General features: G+C 47.7%; 1 protein-coding gene across 1 annotated transcript in view; it reads left to right on the plus strand.

Moving 5' to 3' along the window:
* The window catches only part of adcy5 (adenylate cyclase 5), a 340,470-nt gene that overhangs the window by 152,892 nt on the left and 166,627 nt on the right, over positions 1 to 20,951 (plus strand). The window contains exon 2 of the mRNA XM_078227862.1: positions 18,979 to 19,128. Coding sequence (XP_078083988.1) covers positions 18,979 to 19,128 — 150 coding nt within the window. The remainder of the gene's footprint in view (positions 1 to 18,978; positions 19,129 to 20,951) is intronic.

Raw genomic sequence — 20,951 nt, forward strand, 5'->3', positions numbered from 1 at the left:
AAAACAAAACTGACCACTATAGACATTATCTACAGTTTGTGGATGACCACTCTGCACTCTGATTTTTAAGCCATTCTTGACCTCTTGAACTCTGCATACAAGAACCTTGGTCTGTCAGTGAATATTGTCAAAACACACTCATGTCAACCCAGACCTAGTCAGCTAAATCTTGCCCTGCCATGTCTGTTGAATAAGAGTCTCTGGAATATGCTGAGCACTCCCTCTCCCTTGGCCACCACCTTGATTTCATTTATTATTGTCACACGTATTAGTATACAGTGAAAAGTATTGTTTCTTGTGCGCTATACAGACAAAACATACCCTTCATAGAGAAAATAAGGAGAGAGTGCAGAATGTAGTGTTACAGTCAGAACTAGGGTGTAGAGAAAGATCAGCTCAGTGCGAGATGGGTTCATTCAAAACTCTGGTGGCAGCAGGGAAGAAGCTGTTCTTGAGTCGGTTGGTATGTGACCTCAGACTTTTGTATCTTTTTCCTGACGGAAGAAGGTGGAAGAGAGAATGTCCGGGGTGCGTGGGGTCCTTAATTATGCTGGCTGCTTTGCCGAGGCAGCAGGAATGTAGACAGAGTCAATGGATGGGAGGCTGGTTTGCGTGATGTATTGGGCTACATTCACGACCTTTTGCAGTTTCTTGCAGTCTTGGACAGAGCAGGAGCCATGCCAAGCTGTGATACAGTCAGGAAGAATGCTTTCTATGGTACATCTGTAAAAGTTGGTGAGAGTCGTAGCGGGCATGCCAAATTTCCTCCTCAAAAGGCCACCATTGATGAGGAGATCCAACACTGGGTCAGCTGTGCCAGCTCGTTCTTCTGTAAACAACAACGGTAATGAGTGTTTGACAACAAAGACTTCCACAAGACGACGAAAGCCCTAGTGTTCGGAGCAGATGTCGTCACCACAGTCCTGCACTGCAGTGAGACCCAGATTGTGTATCAGGAACATGAGCTCTGGAGAAGTTCCATCAGCAAGGCCTCCAACGCATCCTCTGGATTCAGTGGGAGGACAATTGAAGAAACGCTAGTGTCTTTCTCGAAGCCGGCTCTGCAATCATCCAGGCGAAAACTCCTGAAAAATCAATGTCAGCAGTCAGCGTTCCAGAGAAGGACAAAGAAAATGCTCCAAAGACCCTCTGACACTCTCACTGAACCACAGCAACGTTGACATGAGGGACTGGGAGGATTTTACAGCTAATCATTCAAAATGGCGACAACCTGTCCATCAAACTGCATCACGTTCTGAGTCACAATGATGGAGGCAGAGCGGAACCGAGAAAGAAATAGAGGGAAGCAAATCCTGTACTCTGCAATCCACTACTACATCCTGCCCCAGGTGCCCAAAGATCTGTGGATCAGGAATCAGCCTGTTCGGTGACATGGAGACCTGCAGCAGAAACTCGTGGCCCTGAGTAGACCATATTCAAATTGAGGGACAGTTGACAATGATATGTACATCTGTGTGTATGGATTTCCAAATTGTCTATGTATCTGAGTCTATGTGTGGTTTCACTGTATTGGGGAGGTGGTATGTCATCACTGAAATACTTAAAATTTAAAATGTATTTATTAGTGTCACAAGTAGGTTTACATTACATACCATGCTGACGGCATGGTAGCACAGTGGTTAGCACTGCTGCTTCACAATGCCAGAGACCTGGGTTCAATTCCCAGCTTGGGTCTGTGTGGAGTTTGCACGTTCTCCCCATGTCTGCGTGGGTTTCCTCTGGGTGCTCCAGTGTCCTCCCACAACCGAAATACATGCTGGTTAGGTGCATTGACCCGAACAGGTGCCGGAGTGTGGTGACTAGGGGAATTTCATTGCAGTGTTAACATAAGCTTTACTTATGACTAATAAATATACTTTACTTTAACACTGCAATGAAGTTACTGTGAAAATCCCCTAGTCGCCACACTCCGGCGCCTGTTCGGGTACACTGAGAGAGAATTTATCATGGCCAATGCACCTAACCAGCACGTCTTTCGGACTATGGGAGGAAACTGGAGCACCCGGAGAAAACCCACGCAGACACAGGGGGGACGTGCAGACTCCGCACAGGTAGTTACTCAAGCCGGGAATCGAACACGGGTCCCTAGTGCTGTGAGGCAGCAGTGCTAACCACTATGCCACCATGCCGCCGAAGACCCAGCGTAATGCGTTGGGGATATGGGTTTGAAAACCACCATGGCATGGTGAAATCTGAATTCAGTAAAAATCTGGAAATAAAATTCTAACGATACTCGTGTAACTGTCATCGATTGTTTTACAAACCCCGTCATGTTCATTAACATCCTTTAGGGAAGAAAATCTGCCATCCTTCGCAGGTCTCGCTTACATATGACTCCAGACCCACAGTAATGTGGTTGACTGTTAAATGCCCTCTGAAAATGGCCCAGCAAACCACTCAGTTCAAGGGGGCAATTAGAGATAGCCAACAAACGCTGACGCTTGCCACAGACACCCACACCCCATGGAATAATAAAGAAAAACGTGGACTCTTGGTATGATTGGTTTTCCTGTAGCGAAAGGCTAAGTACTATTGGCCAATACACTCTTTGAAGTTTAGGAGAAGGAGATCTCATTAAAACATATGAAATTCTGACAGGGTGGATGCTGAGAGGGTGGCCTGAATAATACTCTCCGAAAACGGCAGGAAAACGCACATGCATCAACTTATTGTTGGACGCAAAGACATCAGGTCACATTGCTGGCATCAGCACGCCAGTTTGGGATAACAACGATAGCTGGGGTAGGCGAGAACCTGGAAATCAGGAGGAAATTGACGATAATAGGCTAATTGTGTTCATTCAAAAGACAACTGATGACCAAAATACATTCACTGAAGCGGCACGGTGGCACAGTGGTTGGCACTGCTGCCTCACAGTGCCAGGGACCTGGATTCAATTCTGGCCTCGGGTCACTGTCTGTATGGAGTTTACACAGTAAGAAGTTTAACAACACCAGGTTAAAGTCCAACAGGTTTATTTGGTAGCAAAAGCCACACAAGCTTTCGAGGCTCTGAGCCCCTTCTTCAGCCTCGAAAGCTTGTGTGGCTTTTGCTACCAAATAAACCTGTTGGACTTTAACCTGGTGTTGTTAAACTTCTTACTGTGTTTACCCCAGTCCAACGCCGGCATCTCCGTATGGAGTTTGCACATTCTCCCCGTGTCTGCGTGGGTTTCCTCCGGGTGCTCCGGTTTCCTTCCACAGTCCAAAGATGTGTGGGTTAGGTTGATTGGCCATGCTATATTGCCCCTTAGTATCAGGGGGTCTAGCTAGGGTAAATGCATGGGGTTACAGGGATAAGGCCTGGGTGGGATTGTTGTTGTGCAGGCTCGATGGGCTGAATGGCCTCCTTCTGCACTGTAGGGATTCTATGATTCTATGAATGGAATAAAACAATTTCAGAGTGGGATTTCCACCAATCGCATTTCCTGTTTTCTCATCAATCAGGCTGTAATGTTGGGTTGTCTGATGCAGAGTTAACTATTGGCTGTTCCGTGCTTTTTGGCCACTGGAAGTGCTTTGTGGAAGAAGTAGATGTATACTCTCTGAAATTCATGATTTAAGATTCTGAGACCTCAGTACAGAGAGGTCCATCCCTTCACTGCACTGCTCATTAGGCCAGAGTAACCCTTTAAATTAGGGGCCGTGACCTCAATCTGGGTCACGGCCAATGTGTTGCTACGCCGGATATCCGGTGGGTGGGATCGTCTCATGTTGTGGCCCACCATCCTTTAATGGTTCAATTGATGCTTCATTGGGTGTATTTGGATGGCATGGTGGCACAGAGGTTAGCACTGCTGCCTCACAGTGCCAGGGCCCCGGGTTCAATTCCAGCCTTGGGTCACTGTCTGTGTGGAGCTTGTACATTCTCCCCGTGTCTGTGTGGGTTTTCACCGGGTGCTCCGGTTTCCTCCCACAGTCCAAAGATGTGTGGGTTGGGTTAGTGGCCATGCTCATTTGCCCCTGAGTGTCAGGGGGATTAGCAGGGCAAATACGTGGGGTTAGGGGGACCTGGGACACGTGGGATTGAGGGTGATTTAGCGGTTTGGATCAGAAATTGGCTAGCTGTAAGAAGACAGAGGGTCGTGGTTGATGGGAAATGTTCATCCTGGAGTTCAGTTACTACTGGTGTACCGCAAGGATCTGTTTTGGGGCCACTGCCGTTTGTCATTTTTATAAATGACCTGGATGAGGGCGTAGAAGGATGGGTTAGTAAATTTGCGGATGACACTAAAGTCGGTGGAGTTGTGGACAGTGCGGAAGGATGTTGCAGGTTACAGAGGGACATAGATAAGCTGCAGAGCTGGGCTGAGAGGTGGCAAATGGAGTTTAATGCGGAAAATTGTGAGGTGATTCACTTTGGAAGGAGTAACAGGAATACAGAGTACTGGGCTAATGGTAAGATACTTGGTAGTGTGGATGAGCAGAGAGATCTCGGTGTCCATGTGCATAGATCCCTGAAAGTTGGCACCCAGGTTGATAGGGTTGTTAAGAAGGTGTATGGTGTGTTAGCTTTTATTGGTGGAGGGATTGAGTTTCGGAGCCATGAGGTCATGTTGCAGCTGTACAAAACTCTGGTGCGGCCGCACTTGGAGTATTGCGTACAGTTCTGGTCGCCGCATTATAGGAAGGATGTGGAAGCATTGGAAAGGGTGCAGAGGAGATTTACCAGGATGTTGCCTGGTATGGTGGGAAGGTCTTATGAGGAAAGGCTGATGGAATTGAGGCTGTTTTCGTTAGAGAGAAGAAGATTAAGAGGTGACTTAATAGAGGCATACAAGATGATCAGAGGATTAGATAGGGTGGACAGTGAGAGCCTTTTTCCTCGGATGGTGATGGCTAGCATGAGGGGACATAGCTTTAAATTGAGGGGTGATAGATATAGGACAGATGTTAGAGGTAGGTTCTTCACTCAGAGAGTAGTAAGGGTGTGGAATGCCCTGCCTGCAACAGTAGTGGGCTCGCCAACATTAAGGGCATTTAAATGGTCATTGGATAAACATATGGATGATATTGGAATAGTGTAAGTTAGGTGGGCTTTAGATTGGTTTCACAGGTCGGCGCAACATCGAGGGCCGAAGGGCCTGTACTGCGCTGTAACGTTCTATGTTCTATGGTCTGGGTGGAATTGTGGTCAGTGCAGACTCGATGGGCTGAATGGGATTATATTCTAAGTTGGAATATCGGCTGTTTCCGGATGTACAGCTCACATGTCAGCACCTCGCTCATGGCCCAAATTCTGTAAAAGCCAGAAGGGTGAACAAGAGAAACCATTTACGTGGCAGCGCCCAGTCACGGCCAACACCTGCACTGCAGACTGTGCTGCCTCTGGCCGCAGGAGCTGGCTGTTTGTATTGGGCATCTTGGCTGCAAGAGATGCTGAGAAGGGTCTCAGTGGCATTGGTGGCACACAGAGCTGTCACTGCAGGTGCTCCTATTGTAAGGCGTGGCGCGTCTCAATGTTTTGGCTACAAGAGCAGATCAGTGGATGTGAATAAACGAAAATCACTGCGGATGCTGGAATCTGAAACCAAAAGAGAAAATGCTGCAAAATCTCAGCAGGTCTGGCAGCATCTGTAAGGAGAGAAAAGAGCTGACCTTTCAAATCCAGATGACCCTTTGTCAAAGCTAAAAGACAGAGAAACGTCAGCTCTTTTTTCTCCTTACAGATGCTGCCAGACCTGCTGAGAGTTTCCAGCATTTTCTCTTTTGGTCAGAGGATGCGAATTCCTTGCTAAGTAACTCACCTCCTGACTCCCCAAAGCCTGTCCACCGTCTACAAGGTCCAAGTCAGAAGTGTGGTTGAATTCTCTCCACTTGTCTGGATGAGCGCAGCTCCAACAACACTCGAGAAGCTCGACACTGAAGGGCAAAGCACCCCGCTTGATCGGCACATTATCCGCCACCGTAAGCACTCATTCCCTCCACTACCGACGCACAGAGGCAGCCGTGTGTATCATCTACAAGATGCACTGCAGCAGCTCACCAAGGCTCCTTCAACAGCACCTTCTAAACCTGCCATCTCTACCACCAAAAAAGACAAGGGACAGCACTACTGGCAAGTCCCCGTAACAGCACTACTGGCAAGTCCCCGTATCAAGTCACGCACCACCTTGACCTGGAACTATATTGTCGTTCCTTCATCATTGTTGAGTCAAAATCCTGAACTCCCTCCCTTACAGCAGTGTGGGTGAACTTTTTCTTATTCATTCCCAGGATGTGGATATCTCTGGTTGGACCAGCATTTATTGCCCCTCTCTAACTGCCCTCCATGACATTGCTGTGGCTCTGGAGTCACATGTCAGCCAGACCAGGTAAGGACAGCAGATTTCCTTCCCTAAAGGGGATGAGTGAACCAGATGGGTTTTAACGCCATCGACAATGGCTTCATGATTATCAGTAGACTTTTAATTCCTGAATTTTATTGAATTCAAATTTCACCCTCTGCCATGGTGAGATGTGAACCTGGGTCCCCCGATCTTGCCCTCTGGATTACTAGTCCAGTGATAATACCACTGCCTTCCCTGAATCCATGGACTGCAGTAGTTTGTGAAGGCCACGATCACCGCCACCTGAAGGGCAATAAATGTTATCAACGCCCACAGCCTGAGAATAAATAATCACAAAGATATGGTCAGTGTTTGGGATCGGTTGTTGTGGCTGAGGTGGTTCATGCGGTCAGACAAGGCAAAAAATAAGCACAACCAGTCAACAGAACAATCGGGGCACTGAGTTGATTCAATGGTGTGAGTGCCACTGAAACAAAGTCGACATTTGAATTAATAGCAAGCTGTGGCCTGGCCATTCTACAAGCAGAGTCATAAACTAACATTCAGCTGAACACGCTTGGCAGCATTGATTGTTGAGGAGGTTTTTTTTTATGTTCTTTGCCAGGGACCCTTCGGCTGTGAATAGGGCTTTAATTTACCAGAGTCGCTGGGGGGGTGGATGGGTGGGGTGGAGTGGAGGGGGGGTAGGGGGGGGGGGGCATTCAGGTGAAGAGAGATTTAGAAAAGTTGAGGCAACGGGACAGTGTTGCGATTCGGGTGAAGACACACAGAGGTGCTACTGGAAAGGACAGAGAATTCATTCAACAGGAGTGGTGCAGCAGCGGTTAAGGTTCACGCGGGAAATAGTAATTTAAGAAATTAAATTGAAGGCTCTCTGTCTGAATGTGTGAAGTGTCTGCAATTAGATAAGTGAACAGGTGGACAAAGTGAGATAAATGTATATAGTCGCCATTGCAGAGACATGCTCACAGGGTGATGAAAGTTAGGAATTAAATATTCCAGAGTATGCAACATTTTGAAAAAGAGATAGAATGGAAATGACCATAAGATACTGGAGCAGAATTAGGCCATTCAGCCCATCAAGTCTGCTCCGCCACTCAATCATGGCTGATATGATTCTCAACCCCATTCTCCCACCTTTTCCCCGTAGCCTTTGATCCCCCTTACCAATCAAGAACCTATCTATCTCTGTCTTAAATACACTCGGTGACCTGGTCTCCACAGCCTTCTGTGGCAATAAATTCCATAGATTCACCACCCTCTGGCTGAGGTGCCTCCCCTGAATCCATGGACTGCAGTAGTTTGTGAAGGCCACCACCACCGCTACCTGAAGGGCAATAAATGTTATCAACACCCACAGCCTGAGAATAAATAATCACCAAGATATGGTCAGTGTTTGGGATCGATTGTTGTGGCTGAGGTGGTTCATGCGGTCAGACAAGGCAAAGAATAAGCACAACCAGTCAACAGAACAATCGGGGCACTGAGTTGATTCAATGATGTGTGTGCACCATAAGTGCCACTGATCCAATGATTGTTGCGTTGTCAGCAGTAATCATCTGTCACTGAGTCTACAACAGACCCAAACAGCAGGTGAGGAAGATCTCAATGGTGGACAGATTTGGGAAACACGGGTATAATGTCATCCTTTTCCTAACAAGTACTCACCACATGGCAAATGATTCGTACACTCTATCCCAAAAACTTATTTTCCGAGATAAATTGTTCGTTCAATTAATTAGTATGAGCCACTTTTACCATCTCCTGCCTCATAGATTCACCACTCTTACCCCAATATAGGGTTTCTGCAGGTTAGTTTAGAATTGGTCTCCTTTGAGTTGGGTTGTGTCCTCTGGTTCCACTGTTCTCCACATCATGTCCACTGTTCTGGACAATGGGGAACGAGGTCTATCATTATTTTTGAATCCCAAATGCTGAATTCACATGGCCTTACAAACTTCTTCCTAACAATGACCTTCTCAATGTACGTCACTATCCATCCTCTCCCACCTCTCGATAATTCCAGTCGCTCTTTTGTGTAGTCTTTCAATGGCTGCAATATCCTTCACGTACTTTGGCAATCCAGAGCAATGCCCAGTATTCTAAATGTTGTTGGACCAATGGTTGGTAATTCGATTAGAAATATCTCCAGTTGCACTGTGTACAGAGAATAACTCTGAAGTGTACTGGCTGTTCTGTCAACAACCTGGGAAATATTTTGTACACAGAATGCGCAGACAGTAATGAGATCAATAACTATTACATTACAAATGACTTGTTCCATCAATCCAATCAATTTGCCCTAATGTGTAGCTTCCTCAGGGATACAGCTTTAGTATTTGGTGTAGTACTGAGTCAGTTCAGAATCACAGAGCGAGTTATTCTCCCAAAAACATTCTGAATGTCGAATGTGCGTAAAAACTGGAGTAAATCCCACTCGTTTTTTCAGCAGGAGTTTCAGAATGAATCTCTCACACTCTGTGCACTGCAGAGTGCTTCAGCGTGAATCACACTGAAATTCAGGAGACGGGGCCTATTCCCGCTGGAGAGGCCGGCAGCATAGCCTGAGCGGGCCATTGCGCATGCGCCGATCCGTCAGCGCCGAGATCGCCGCATGTGCAGTGGCCCCGCACTGCCAACCTCCCAATCCCTGGCCAACTCAATCACTGGCCAGCCCCGTGACCACCGCATTGCTGGGCCTCCATCACCCACCCCTCTCAATGACCTGACCGCTGGCCCCCCCCCCCCCCCCCCCCCGAACATGTCCAGGCCAGCCTCCACCCACCCCTCCCCCAGCCCGCCTTGCTGCCTCCCGCAGCCCCGATCTCCCAATCTCTCCCTCAGTCCTGACCCCCTCCCTGCAGCCCCGACCTCCCCAGCAGGCTGACCCTCTTCCCCCCCCCACTCCAATGGCCAGCCCCGATCGCTGGCCTCCCTTCCTCTGTCACTCAGCCCAAGTGCAGCGGGACCCCCTACCCCCACTGACCTCACCCTAGAGGCCCTGCCCCCATCAGGCCCTGCCCCCCTTGGCACTGCCTGATGCCCAGTGGACAGTGCCAAGGTGCCCCCCCTGGGCATTTGCCACTTTGTCCAATGGGCAGTTCCGTGGGCCCAGGGTGGCACTGCCAGGGTGGCAATGCCCAGGGTCCACCCCCACAACACCTGACCCTCTAGGGGCCTCGATTGCCTGCCCCCCTCACTCCAACGGGGTTGGGCCAGCAGCTCCCGCAAGTGGGGAGTTATAGTAAACCCCGCTGCAGAGAACCAGTCCTGGTGGGGGGTTGGGGAGGGGGGTGGGGATGGAGGGGGAATGCTAGTGGTCCCAGAGTCTTCAGTCCCAGGCCTGCTAATGATACTGAAATTGTAGGGAAATGAGGATTACCATCTTACCATGCTCCGCACCATGAAATGGCCTCTGCTTGAATCTCCATCTCGCTGTGCGACAAAAACAACGCAGCAAGCTGGGAGAATCGCCCCAGAATCTTTGCAGTGCAGAATGGAGTCATTCGGCCCATTGAGTCAGCACTGGCTCTCGGGAAGATCATTCTACCTCATCCCACTCCGCTGCCTTTATCCCCATAACCTTGCACATTCTTTCCTTTCAGGTACCCTGTTCCCTTTCGAATACCTCAGTCAAACCTGCCTCCACTTCCCTCTTAGCAGGCCTGTAACATTCAAGGTTTGTTGACAAGTCGGCACAATGGCATAGTGGTTAGCACTGCTGCCTCACAGGGCCAGGGACCCGGGTTCGATTCCCGGCTTGGGTCACTGTCTATGCAGAGTCTGCACGTTCTCCCCGTGTCTGCATGGGTTTCCTCCGGGTGCTCCGGTTTCCTCCCACAGTCCAAAGACGTGCTGGTTAGGTGCATTGGCCGTGTTAAATTCTCCCTCCATGTACCCGAACAGAGGTCGGAGTGTGGCGACTAGGAGATTGTCACAGTAATTTCACTGCAGTGTTAACGTAAGCCTACTTGTGACACTAATAAATAAACTTAAAGTCACTGTCGCGTCACCTAATTTTATTCCGGGTTACTACAAATGGTCTCTGTACATCTGGAGCACAGAGGAAGACAACATCTGATCGATGTAGGGAAATGAGGATTACCATCTTACCATGCTCCGCACCATGAAATGGCCTCTGCTTGAATCTCCATCTCGCTGTGCGACAAAAACAACGCAGCAAGCTGGGAGAATCGCCCCAGAATCTTTGCAGTGCAGAATGGAGTCATTCGGCCCATTGAGTCAGCACTGGCTCTCGGGAAGATCATTCTACCTCATTAGAAGGTAGAAGTGCTGGGGCTATAACCTGATGCGTTCCATCAGCAGGGCAGTCTACTCATGATGCTCAGTCTCCGGATTGACCTGTGAGGAATGGCCGCTTGAGTAAGTTACCAACATGAAATGTGCCCGTTTGCCAATTGTTGCCGATCTCCACCCTGTTCCCCTTCGGGCGTGGGCAGGCAGTGTAAAACTGGCACAGATTGACCGTCAGAACAACGCTGCCTTTCTCAGGGTACGTCACACATGCAGTGAAGAACTTTTAAATGTGATGAATATTGGTGAGCCCAGCAATCAGTTTGCCCGCTTCAGGAGCTTCAGTGACAGTAATAAGCTGAATGGCTCATTTTTGGTGATGTTGGTTGACAGAGGAGCCAAGAAACTTGAAGAATCCTTGGCTCTTCAGGATCCACTTGAGGCCCCCGAAACAGGATCCATCATCAGCAACGTCTCGTCGAAAGGAATGGCACTCCTGACAGTGCAGCACACCTCAACACCGCACCGCATTGTCAACGTGCTCAAGTCTTGGGTCCAGAATTGTCTGGCTGTTCCCACCGATGGGTAAGAACTGCGGGAAACCCATAGACAGCGGCGGGACTGGAAGAACCCTCGGCTGGCCAAAGGCCTCCACCACCGCAAAACACGTTGCGCGAGGCAAAGGGTGGGCTCCTTGGAGTGAGTCTCCACCTTCAGAGGCAGGAACTGAAACCATTAAAAATCTATGAAAAGTTTGACCTATTGATCTAATGAAATGTTGGTCGGTGATTCGGGGAAAGCATTTGCTGTAACCAAGCCCAACACTATACCAGTATTGTGGAGTGGTTAAAGGGGTTTTGTTTTGTATAGAAATGACTGGAGTTCTGATGAGGGAATCTCTGACCTGAAATGTTAAGTCTCCCTTTCTCTCCGCAGATGCTACCAGCATTTCCTATTTCTCACTGCGGATTGCTCTGACCTTCAGCGTTTGAAAAACTAGCTCAATTATTTAGCTACCGCCTTGAACTATCGCTCAGCCGAAACATACTGGACAAACTTTGAAAAGTGAGATCGCAAGAGTAAAAAAGAAATGATGCTGCAAGTACGTGGTGGAGGGGAAAGCTACGCGTATCCTTAAGTCGATAGTTATGCAATGTGACCTTGCCAAAGATTTCATGTTTTGTCTTCAAACATTTCTCTTGTGTAACACTAACAATTTGAGTTATGCTGGGGCTGAATTCTTTGAATTTACAATATTTCTGCCACGCTAATTCCTGCATTTTTCTCAGGGTGTGAAGTTTAGGTGTCTGGAATATTGAACGAGTGTTGTGGTTTTTTTTTTCTAATGATCTCCAGGTCGTTCTATCGTTTAACGAGATTCTGGGTGAGTAAAAGGCAAACATCTGATCCGTAGGGAAGTCTCAAAAAAAGTATCTTTCACCAAAAGCCTGGAAGTTGTGCCAGTGGGCTGCGATGCTGTTTCAGAGAGAGGCTGGTTACATAACCTCAAACTGACCGAATATAGCATTCCTGATTTTGCATTTCCTGAAGGTTGCTGCAAAAAAAATGAGGAAATAAACTTAAGTGGAAACTTGTACATATATGGGTAATAAGTTGTCTAAGCTCGAGCAATCTTCCCTTACTGAGAGATCAAATCTCTCTGCCTCTCAACCTCTCTCCCCCACCTTTAAGACCCGCCTTAAAACCTATCTCTTTGACCAAGCTTTTGGCCAATGTTTCGTTGTGTGACTTGGTGTCAGATTCTGACGATTAATGCTCCGACGCGATTTTCTTTACTTTGTTCAGGGCGTTATATATAAGTGCAAGGAAAGGCTGAAGGAGGACCAGCAGAGCAGGGAGCAGTAGAGAAGAAAGGATCCAACAACTTAAAACGAATGCGGGCACCGGTTCCTGACAGGATTTATGTGATCACCAGTGCCAGGTGCACTTAGTGGGCGGAATGTTCCTGTTCCGCCTGCCGCCGGAATCGTAGCGGCCGGGGGGGGACCATGAAAAGGTCCGCTGACCTCGGGCAGGATTTCCCGGCCTTGGGGCAAGCTTGGCCAGAAAATCCCGCCTATTGCCTCATTACTATGTGTAAATAGTTGTAATTGCCGATTAAAATTACCGACTGCAACCATATGACTCGTCTCATTGATATTAATTTCCCGTTACTATGGTGTTATAAACAGTATTGGAAGGGGTATGCTTTCTATCAGCAAGGGAGCTCCTTCCAAAGGGTACATTCATTCCCTCCGCATGGCGAAGGGACACATTAGTCGAGCAGACACTGAAGAACATCATACTCGCTCGCCCAGAGGGTTAGGAATGGCCTTTGTTGCTCTTGGCCTCTTTGACAGTAACAGGAAGGTTCTAGCCAACATCAAACACCTTCGTTAGAAGCTAGACTTGCGAAGCGAGTAAGTTGTGTCTTTATTATTTTATTGTAACTGCGGCGGGGGGGGGGCATTGGAAATTGACCATTTCTCTGCAAGCCTGCGCCAATCTTACGTGAAGTAAACCGGTTGCATGAGGGTGCTTTCCGGTCCGCCTTCTGTGAAGGAAGGAGAATGCAGGCGGCCGATATGTGATGCTTCAGGAGGCAGTAGCCGACTTTAGCTTTGCAATGCTTTGCGCAGTGAGTTTCAGCAACAGCTGAAACACGAGACCTGGAACTCATCGACCTGGAGTTGGGCCTCACACCTCGTTTCTGTAAATACACGGGAGCTGCAGTGGCCAATCAGGGCAGCTCCTCACTGACAGGACCTTCAGATAAAGTTCCTGGGCTGTGGACCCTGACTGAATGGAAAGGAATCGAGTGAATGTGTCGAACTTGTAGATGGATGGATGTGTTTTAATCAAACAAAGGTCAACAGTGATTTGTGCATTCATTCCCCTGTATTTTTCTTGCTCTCAGGTCTATCTCTGTTGTTTCATTCTAACAAGAGTCCAGGTACATCCTGAGCACCTGTCAGAGTGAGGGTGGGATCTTCTGATTGGCCAATTGTAACGTTGTGGACAATTGGCCGAAATCACGGGGTTTAAGTGTTGTTCACGCCATTTCCCGATGGTTTCCAGGAACAGGAGGAGGCCATTCGGCCCCTTCAGCCTGCCCTGCCAGTCAGTGAGATCATGGCCAATCTCCTGCCAGAGTTTCAGCAGCGCATCAGGAGAATCTCCGTATAAACTCCCAGCCCCCACCCCAACAACCGACTCAAGAACAGCTTCTTTCCTGCTGCCATCAGACATTTGAATGGACCTACCTCACATTAAGTTGATCTTTCTCTACACCCTAACTATGACTGTAACACTACATTCTGCACTCTCTCCTTTCCTTCTCGATGAATGGTATACTTTGTCTGTATAGCGCGCAAGAAACAATACTTTTCACTGTATACTAATAAATGTGACAATAATAAATCGAATCAAAAAACCTCCGCCCAGAATCTCACTGTGACGCAAAAACATTTTTTATTTGGGTACTTGGATTCCTTGTGACGGGTAATGTTGCAGAAAGAATTGATTCAAGCTGCTGCGAAATATCTCTGCTAAACCTCACATTTAGTTCTGGTTGGTAAAGTCGGATTGAATGAGTTTGCTTTTGATTGTAAGGGAAGGTAGTTTTGTTGCACTGTTGTCGACCGATCTCCGGTTCCACCTGTTCTGGTGTTTTGTTGGTGGGGAATGAGGGAGTGAGCTGGAGTCTTTGCTGTCAGCCTGGTGTTGGAGCTAATGACGCTGCGCATCGTTCAAGAGCGAATGGCACAGCAACCAAAGAGCGAGTGTCTGGCTAAATTCAGATAGCCGTACAGTCGCCACCCAGCTGTGTCCCCGTGAACTGTTAGCTGTGTGGAAATGTCATTGTCGTGTCTGTCTCTGTGTTCGTGATGTGGCCAAGTGGGCTGTAAATCCTTCCAGTACGCCTGATGGCAGCTGGGGTCATGGTCTCTCACCGGCTGCTGCCACCATGTATGTTAAAGGTCTCGATGCGGGCCTCCAGGGATCTGCCCCTGTGCTGTCTGTGTGCTAAGTGAGATATTGAGAATGACAAGGGTTCTGGTTGAATACAAAGACATGAAAATTATTTCAAGTTCTGCACAGGCCTCGATCTAAGCTGGTTCCTAACAGTCGTATAGATTAACCGCTTGACTATATGCCTGATTCAGAGGCTGAGATTCCCCCGTTTACACCACCCCCCCAGCCCACGGTGTGTTTCTGTGGCAGACGCGGTTCTCTGCGGGGTTTTCCAGTCCCACCGCCCTGCCTTTGGGGAACCTGCCAAAGGGGGGCTGCCTTTGGCGGGAGTGGTAAATATCGCCGCGGGAAGGGCCAGAAAATCTCGCACATAACTTACGCATTTATACATGAAGTTTTGCTGATACTGACCCACAGTCTGTAGTGAACATCTGCTGTAGGGATCACAGGCAATAGTGAACATCTAACGTGGAGGCTGTACCTCCTACCCTCCAGCCTTACACACACTGGTGTCATAGTAATGTCATGATGCAGCTTCTTAAAGGTACATGTCACCATCTGCATTGACATGTGTACAACATCATGGTTCACTAATGTCCTTGAGGGAAGGAAATCTGCTGTCCTTACCCGGCCTGGCCTATGTGTGACTCCAGAGCCACAGCCAATGTGGTTGACTCTCAACTGCCCTCTGAGCAAGGGCAACTAGGGACGGGCAATAAATGCTTCCCAGCCAGTGATACCCATGTCCCATGAATGAATGAAAAAGATCACAACGGGGGTAAGAGTGGGAGAGTCTCCTGGTCAGTCATACTGCAGTACTTTGCCGAGTGTAATCATGGACCAATCCAATGGAAGTCCATGATCACCAACATCCTCTTAGGGCTTGGTAGCTGGAGAAGGAGGAAGTGTCCGTCTCACCATTGATGTGTATGGAATTGCATGAACGTAAGTGCATGAGAAATAGGAGCAGGAGTAGGCCATTTGGCCCTTCGCCCCTGCTTCACCATTAGATAAGTTCATGGCTGATGAATAAGCTGTATTTCTGTTATCAGTACGAGCCACTGCAAATGTTTAAAGGTTGTAATTACAAGGATATGAATTCTATTAATGACATGATCAATATTACAGCAAGTGTGGAGTCTCATTCCTTCTGGATGTGAATTATTTTATGATTACATTTTAAAGGAAATTTTTCTCACTTTTATTTTCAGCCCCTTTGTTTTTCTCTGCACCTCTCTTCATTCAACCTCTCTTTTCTTGCTTTTCAGTTTTTACAGATTTGACCTCGGACTGACCCCCTTCAATTTCCCCTCCAGCCCCTATTCCCCGTCCTCAAATCCCATTGGTTAGGGAGATACCTGATTAGTTGCTGCGTTCCCTCAGCTGACAGATCTCCTACTTCCCTCGTAGCATCATTACCAGATCGGACTTTTGACACAATATTTTTGAAAGGAGGGGTGTAGGAACATTCCAGCTTAATAGGACATAAAAGCAAATTACTGCGGAGGCTGGAATCTGAAACAAAAACAGAAAATGCTGGAAAATCTCAGCAGGCCTGACAGAGTCTGTGGAGAGAGAATAGAGCCAATGTTTCGAGCCTGGATGACTCTTCATCAGAGATGTTGTTACAAGAGATAAGAACATAAGAAATAGGAGCAGGAGTAGGCCATCTAGCCCCTCGAGCCTGCCCCGCCATTCAATAAGATCATGGCTGATCTGAAGTGGATCAGTTCCACTTACCCGCCTGATCCCTATAACCCCTAATTCCCTTACCGATCAGGAATCCATCTATCCGTGATTTAAACATATTCAACGAGGTAGCCTCCACCACTTCAGTGGGCAGAGAATTCCAGAGATTCACCACCCTCTGAGAGAAGTTCCTCCTCAACTCTGTCCTAAACTGACCCCCCTTTATTTTGAGGCTGTGCCCTCTAGTTCTAGTTTCCTTTCCAAGTGGAAAGAATCTCTCCACCTCTACCCTATCCAGCCCCTTCATTATCTTATAGGTCTCTATAAGATCCCCCCTCAGCCTTCTAAATTCTAACGAGTACAAACCCAATCTGCTCAGTCTCTCCTCATAATCAACATCCCTCATCTCTGGTATCAACCTGGTGAACCTTCTCTGCACTCCCTCCAAGGTCAATATATCTTTCCGCAAGTAAGGGGACCAATACTGCACACAGTATTCCAGCTGCGGCCTCACCAATGCCCTGTACAGATGCAGCAAGACATCTCTGCTTTTATATTCTATCCCCCTTGCGATATAGGCCAACATCCCATTTGCCTTCTTGATCACCTGTTGCACCTGCAGACTGGGTTTTTGCGTCTCATGCGCAAGGACCCCCAGGTCCCTCTGCACAGCAGCATGTTGTAATTTCTTTCCATTTAGATAATCAATTTGCTATTATTTCTTCCGAAGTGAATAACCTCGCATTTGTTAACGTTATACTCCATCTGCCAGATCCTCGCCCACTCACTCAGCCTGTCCAAATCTCTCTGCAGACCTTCTACGCCCTCCACACGATTCACTTTTCCACTTATCTTTGTGTCGTCTGCAAACTTTGTTACCCTACACTCAGTCCCCTCCTCCAGATCGTCTATATAAATGGTAAATAGTTGAGGCCCCAGTACCGATTCCTGCGGCACGCCACTAGTTACCATCCGCCAACCAGAAAAGCACCCATTTATTCCGACTCTCTGCTTCCTGTCGGATAGCCAATCCCCAATCCACGCTAACACCCTACCCCCAACTCCGTGTGACCCAATCTTCTTCAGCAACCTTTTGTGAGGCACCTTATCAAACGCCTTTTGGAAATCCAAAAACACCGCATCCAACGGTTCCCCTCTGTCAACCGCACTAGTCACATCTTCATGTTGTTGGGTTTTTTTTTAAATTCATTCGTAGAATGTGGGCTTCACTGGCAAGGTGTTAGCCATAATCACAAAAGCAAAACACTGCGGATTTTGCAAATCTGAAATAAAAACAGAAAATGCTGGAAAAACTCAGCCGGTGTGGCAACAACTGTGAAACAGTACTCATATCCAATGAAGAATCATATTGGACCCCAAGCGTTAACTGTGTTTCTCTCCGTGCAGATGCTGCCAGACCTGCTGAGTTTTTCTCAGCACTTTACATTTTCATATAATGTTACCCATCCTTAATTGCAATGCCTGGCCTCACCTCTCTGTAAACTTGATCTCACTTCCCAACTGTTGCTTTTTTACTTTCATTCGTGTGTCATGGGCATCGATAGCTAGCCCAACATTTGTTGCCCATCCCTAATTGCCCTTGAACTTAGTGTCTCGCTCGGCCATTTCAGAGGGCAGTTCATAGAATCATAGAAACCCTACAGTGCAGAAGGAGGCTATTCGGCCCATCGAGTCTGCACCGACCACAATCCCACCCAGGCCCTACCCCCACATATTTTACCCGCTAATCCCTCTAACCTACGCATCCCAGGACTCTAAGGGGCAATTTTTTTAACCTGGCCAATCAACCTAACCCGCACATCTTTGGAGTTAAGAGATAATCCACATTGCTGTGGCTTAGGAGTCACATGTAGGCCAGATCAGATAAGGATGGCAGATTTCCTTCCCTAAAGGACATTAGTGAATCAGATGAGTTTTTAATGATGGTTGTTTCATGTGTCATCCAGATTGTTATTCAATTCAAACTTCACTATCTGCCGTGGTGGGATTCGAACCTGGGTCCCCAGAACCCAGGTCTCTGGGTTACTAGTCCGGTGATGATACTGCTACATCACTGTCTTCCCCATGCTGCTCGTATCCTAAAACCTTGATTATTAAAATTCTCTTCCTTGTTTTCGACTCCCTTGCACCCGCGACCTCTCCAACTTCCTCCAGTCCGCAAGCCTCTGAGATCTCTCTGCTCTTCCAATTCCGGTCTCTTGCACGTACTCGATTTTAATCATTGTACAATCAGCGGCCGTGCCTTCAGCGGCTTTGGACACACGCTCTAGAATTACCTCCCTTAATGTCTCTCCCTCCTTCTCCATTAAGTCAATTCTTAGAACCAAGCTCTTGATTAACCAAAAGAGAAAATGCTGGAAAATCTCAGCAGGTCTGGCAGCACCTGTAAGGAGAGGTCAGCTTTTGATTACCTCATCATAATAGCCCCTTATGTGGTTCAGTGTCAGATTTTGTTTGAAACACTTCCTTGTGAAGTGCCTTGGGAGGTTTTTAACAACATTAAAGGTGCTATTTAAATGCCAGTTGTTGTTATCTATATATTGTTATTATTTGCCAATGTTAGCCTCAGTGGTGAATTCCCAAGGGCCTTGTTGGCTGTTGTGATGTAGGTTCAGATCTGTAGAATGTGGACAGAGGGCAGAGTGTTTGTGGTTTTTGGGTGTTGGAATCTTCAGGCGATGAGTATAAAGTTGGTCTATTTTCAACCCGCCAACTTCTTCCTCTTTCAGCTGGTCTCCAATGTGTTGATCTTCTCGTGCACCAACATCGTTGGGGTCTGCACCCATTACCCTGCGGAGGTTTCCCAGAGACAGGCATTTCAGGAGACGCGGGAGTGCATCCAGGCGCGACTGCACTCGCAGAATGAAAACCAACAGCAGGTGAGAATCCAGGAATCCAGAGTCAAAGGGGCAGATTACAGTGGCCACGGTAACACCCCGAGGTTTGCATTTCTATAGTGCCTTTCCAAACCACGGGATATTCCAAAATGCCTTACAACCAGTGAGGTACTTTTTGAATTGTGTTAAGGTGGAAAACATATTTTTGTGCACAGCAAGATTCCACAAAACAGGGTGGAATAAACTTGGTTTGTTCTCACTGGAATGACGGAGGTTGAGGGGGTGACCTGATAGAGGTCTACAAGATTATAAGTGGCATGGACAGAGTGGATAGTCAGATGCTCTTTCCTAGGGTAGAAAAGTCAAGTACTAGGGGACATAGGTTAAGGTGCGTGGGGAAAAGTTTGGAGGAGATGTGCGAGACAAATGTTTTGCACAGAGGGTGGTGAATGCCTGGAACGCGCTGCCTGGGGAGGTGGTGGGAGCAGGTATGATAGCGACATTTAAGGGGCAACTAGACGAACACTGGAGTAGGATGGGAATGGAAGGATACGGACTCTAAGTGCATGCGGTTTTAGTTTAGGCAGACATCATGATCAGCACAGGCTTGGAGGGCCAAAGGGCCTGTTCCTGTGCTGTATTGCACTTTGTTTTTTGCAATAAAGACCAGATAATCTTCTGCTTTTTAGGTTGAGGCATAATTATCTCACAGGATATTAGGGAAAAGTCCCCTGCTTTCCTTTTGAGATAGTGCCATGGGATTTTTTTACATACATGTTAGAGAGCAGATGCAGCTTCAGTTTAACTCACGAACTGCATCCCCGGACTCCATCAGTATTGCAGGGGGGTAGTCTGGATTATGGGCCTCAAAACTCTGTTGAACCCAACACCTGGGTGGCACAGTGGCCCAGTGGTTGGCACTGCTGCCTCACAATGCCAGGGACCCGGGTTCGATTCCCGGCTTGGGTGACTGTTTGTGCGGAGTTTGCACATTCTCCCTGTGTTTGCGTGAGTTTCCTCCGGATATTCCCATTTCCTCCCACAGTCCGAAAGGTGTGCCAGTTAGGTGCATTGGCCGTGCTAAATTCTCCCTCAGTGTACCCGAACAGGCGCCGGAGTGTGGTGACTCAGGGATGCAGTTGCAGTGTTAATGTAAGCCCGACTTGTGACACTATTAAATAAACTTTAAAAACCTCTGGCCCAGAGGTGAGAATGCTCTGAACTGAAGAGTGACCTCATGAATGTGACATTGAAGTCTTCCAGTAAATGTTGGAAGGGTTCAGGCGGAGACATGAGGCTCGAGTCAGCAGTGTCAGATCAGGGACTTGGAAATGAGGTGTTGCAAAAACCACCCTACTTGCATTTTATGTGTCACCTTTAACACTGTGAAATGTCCCAAGATATTACACAGGAAGTAGAAGGATATGGTGGCAATGTTGCTGGACTGACAACTCAGATTCCCAAGCTATTGCCCTGGGGACACGGGTTCAAATCCCAGCTAGTGGAATTTAAATTCAATTAATAAAATCTGGCATTATAAAGTTAGTCTCAGTCATGGTGACCATGACAACCATTGACTGTCATGAAAACACATCTGGTTCACTAGTCTCCCTTTAGGGAAGATAATCTGCCTTCTACAAGTGACTCTAATCCACAGCACTGTGGTGGCACTTCAATGCCACTCAGTTGAAGGGCAATTAGAAGGGTGTGAGGGATTTGAACCCAATCAACCTGGGACCCTGGATTACTAATCCAGTGACATTGCCATGGTGCCACCACTATCATAGAATTATAGAATTACTACAGTGCAGAAGGAAGCCATTTCTTTGGAAACCAAAGCACCCGGAGGAAACCCATGCAGACAC

Source organism: Mustelus asterias, chromosome 14 (assembly GCF_964213995.1).
Source record: "Mustelus asterias chromosome 14, sMusAst1.hap1.1, whole genome shotgun sequence".
NCBI classification, from domain to species: Eukaryota; Metazoa; Chordata; class Chondrichthyes; order Carcharhiniformes; family Triakidae; genus Mustelus; species Mustelus asterias.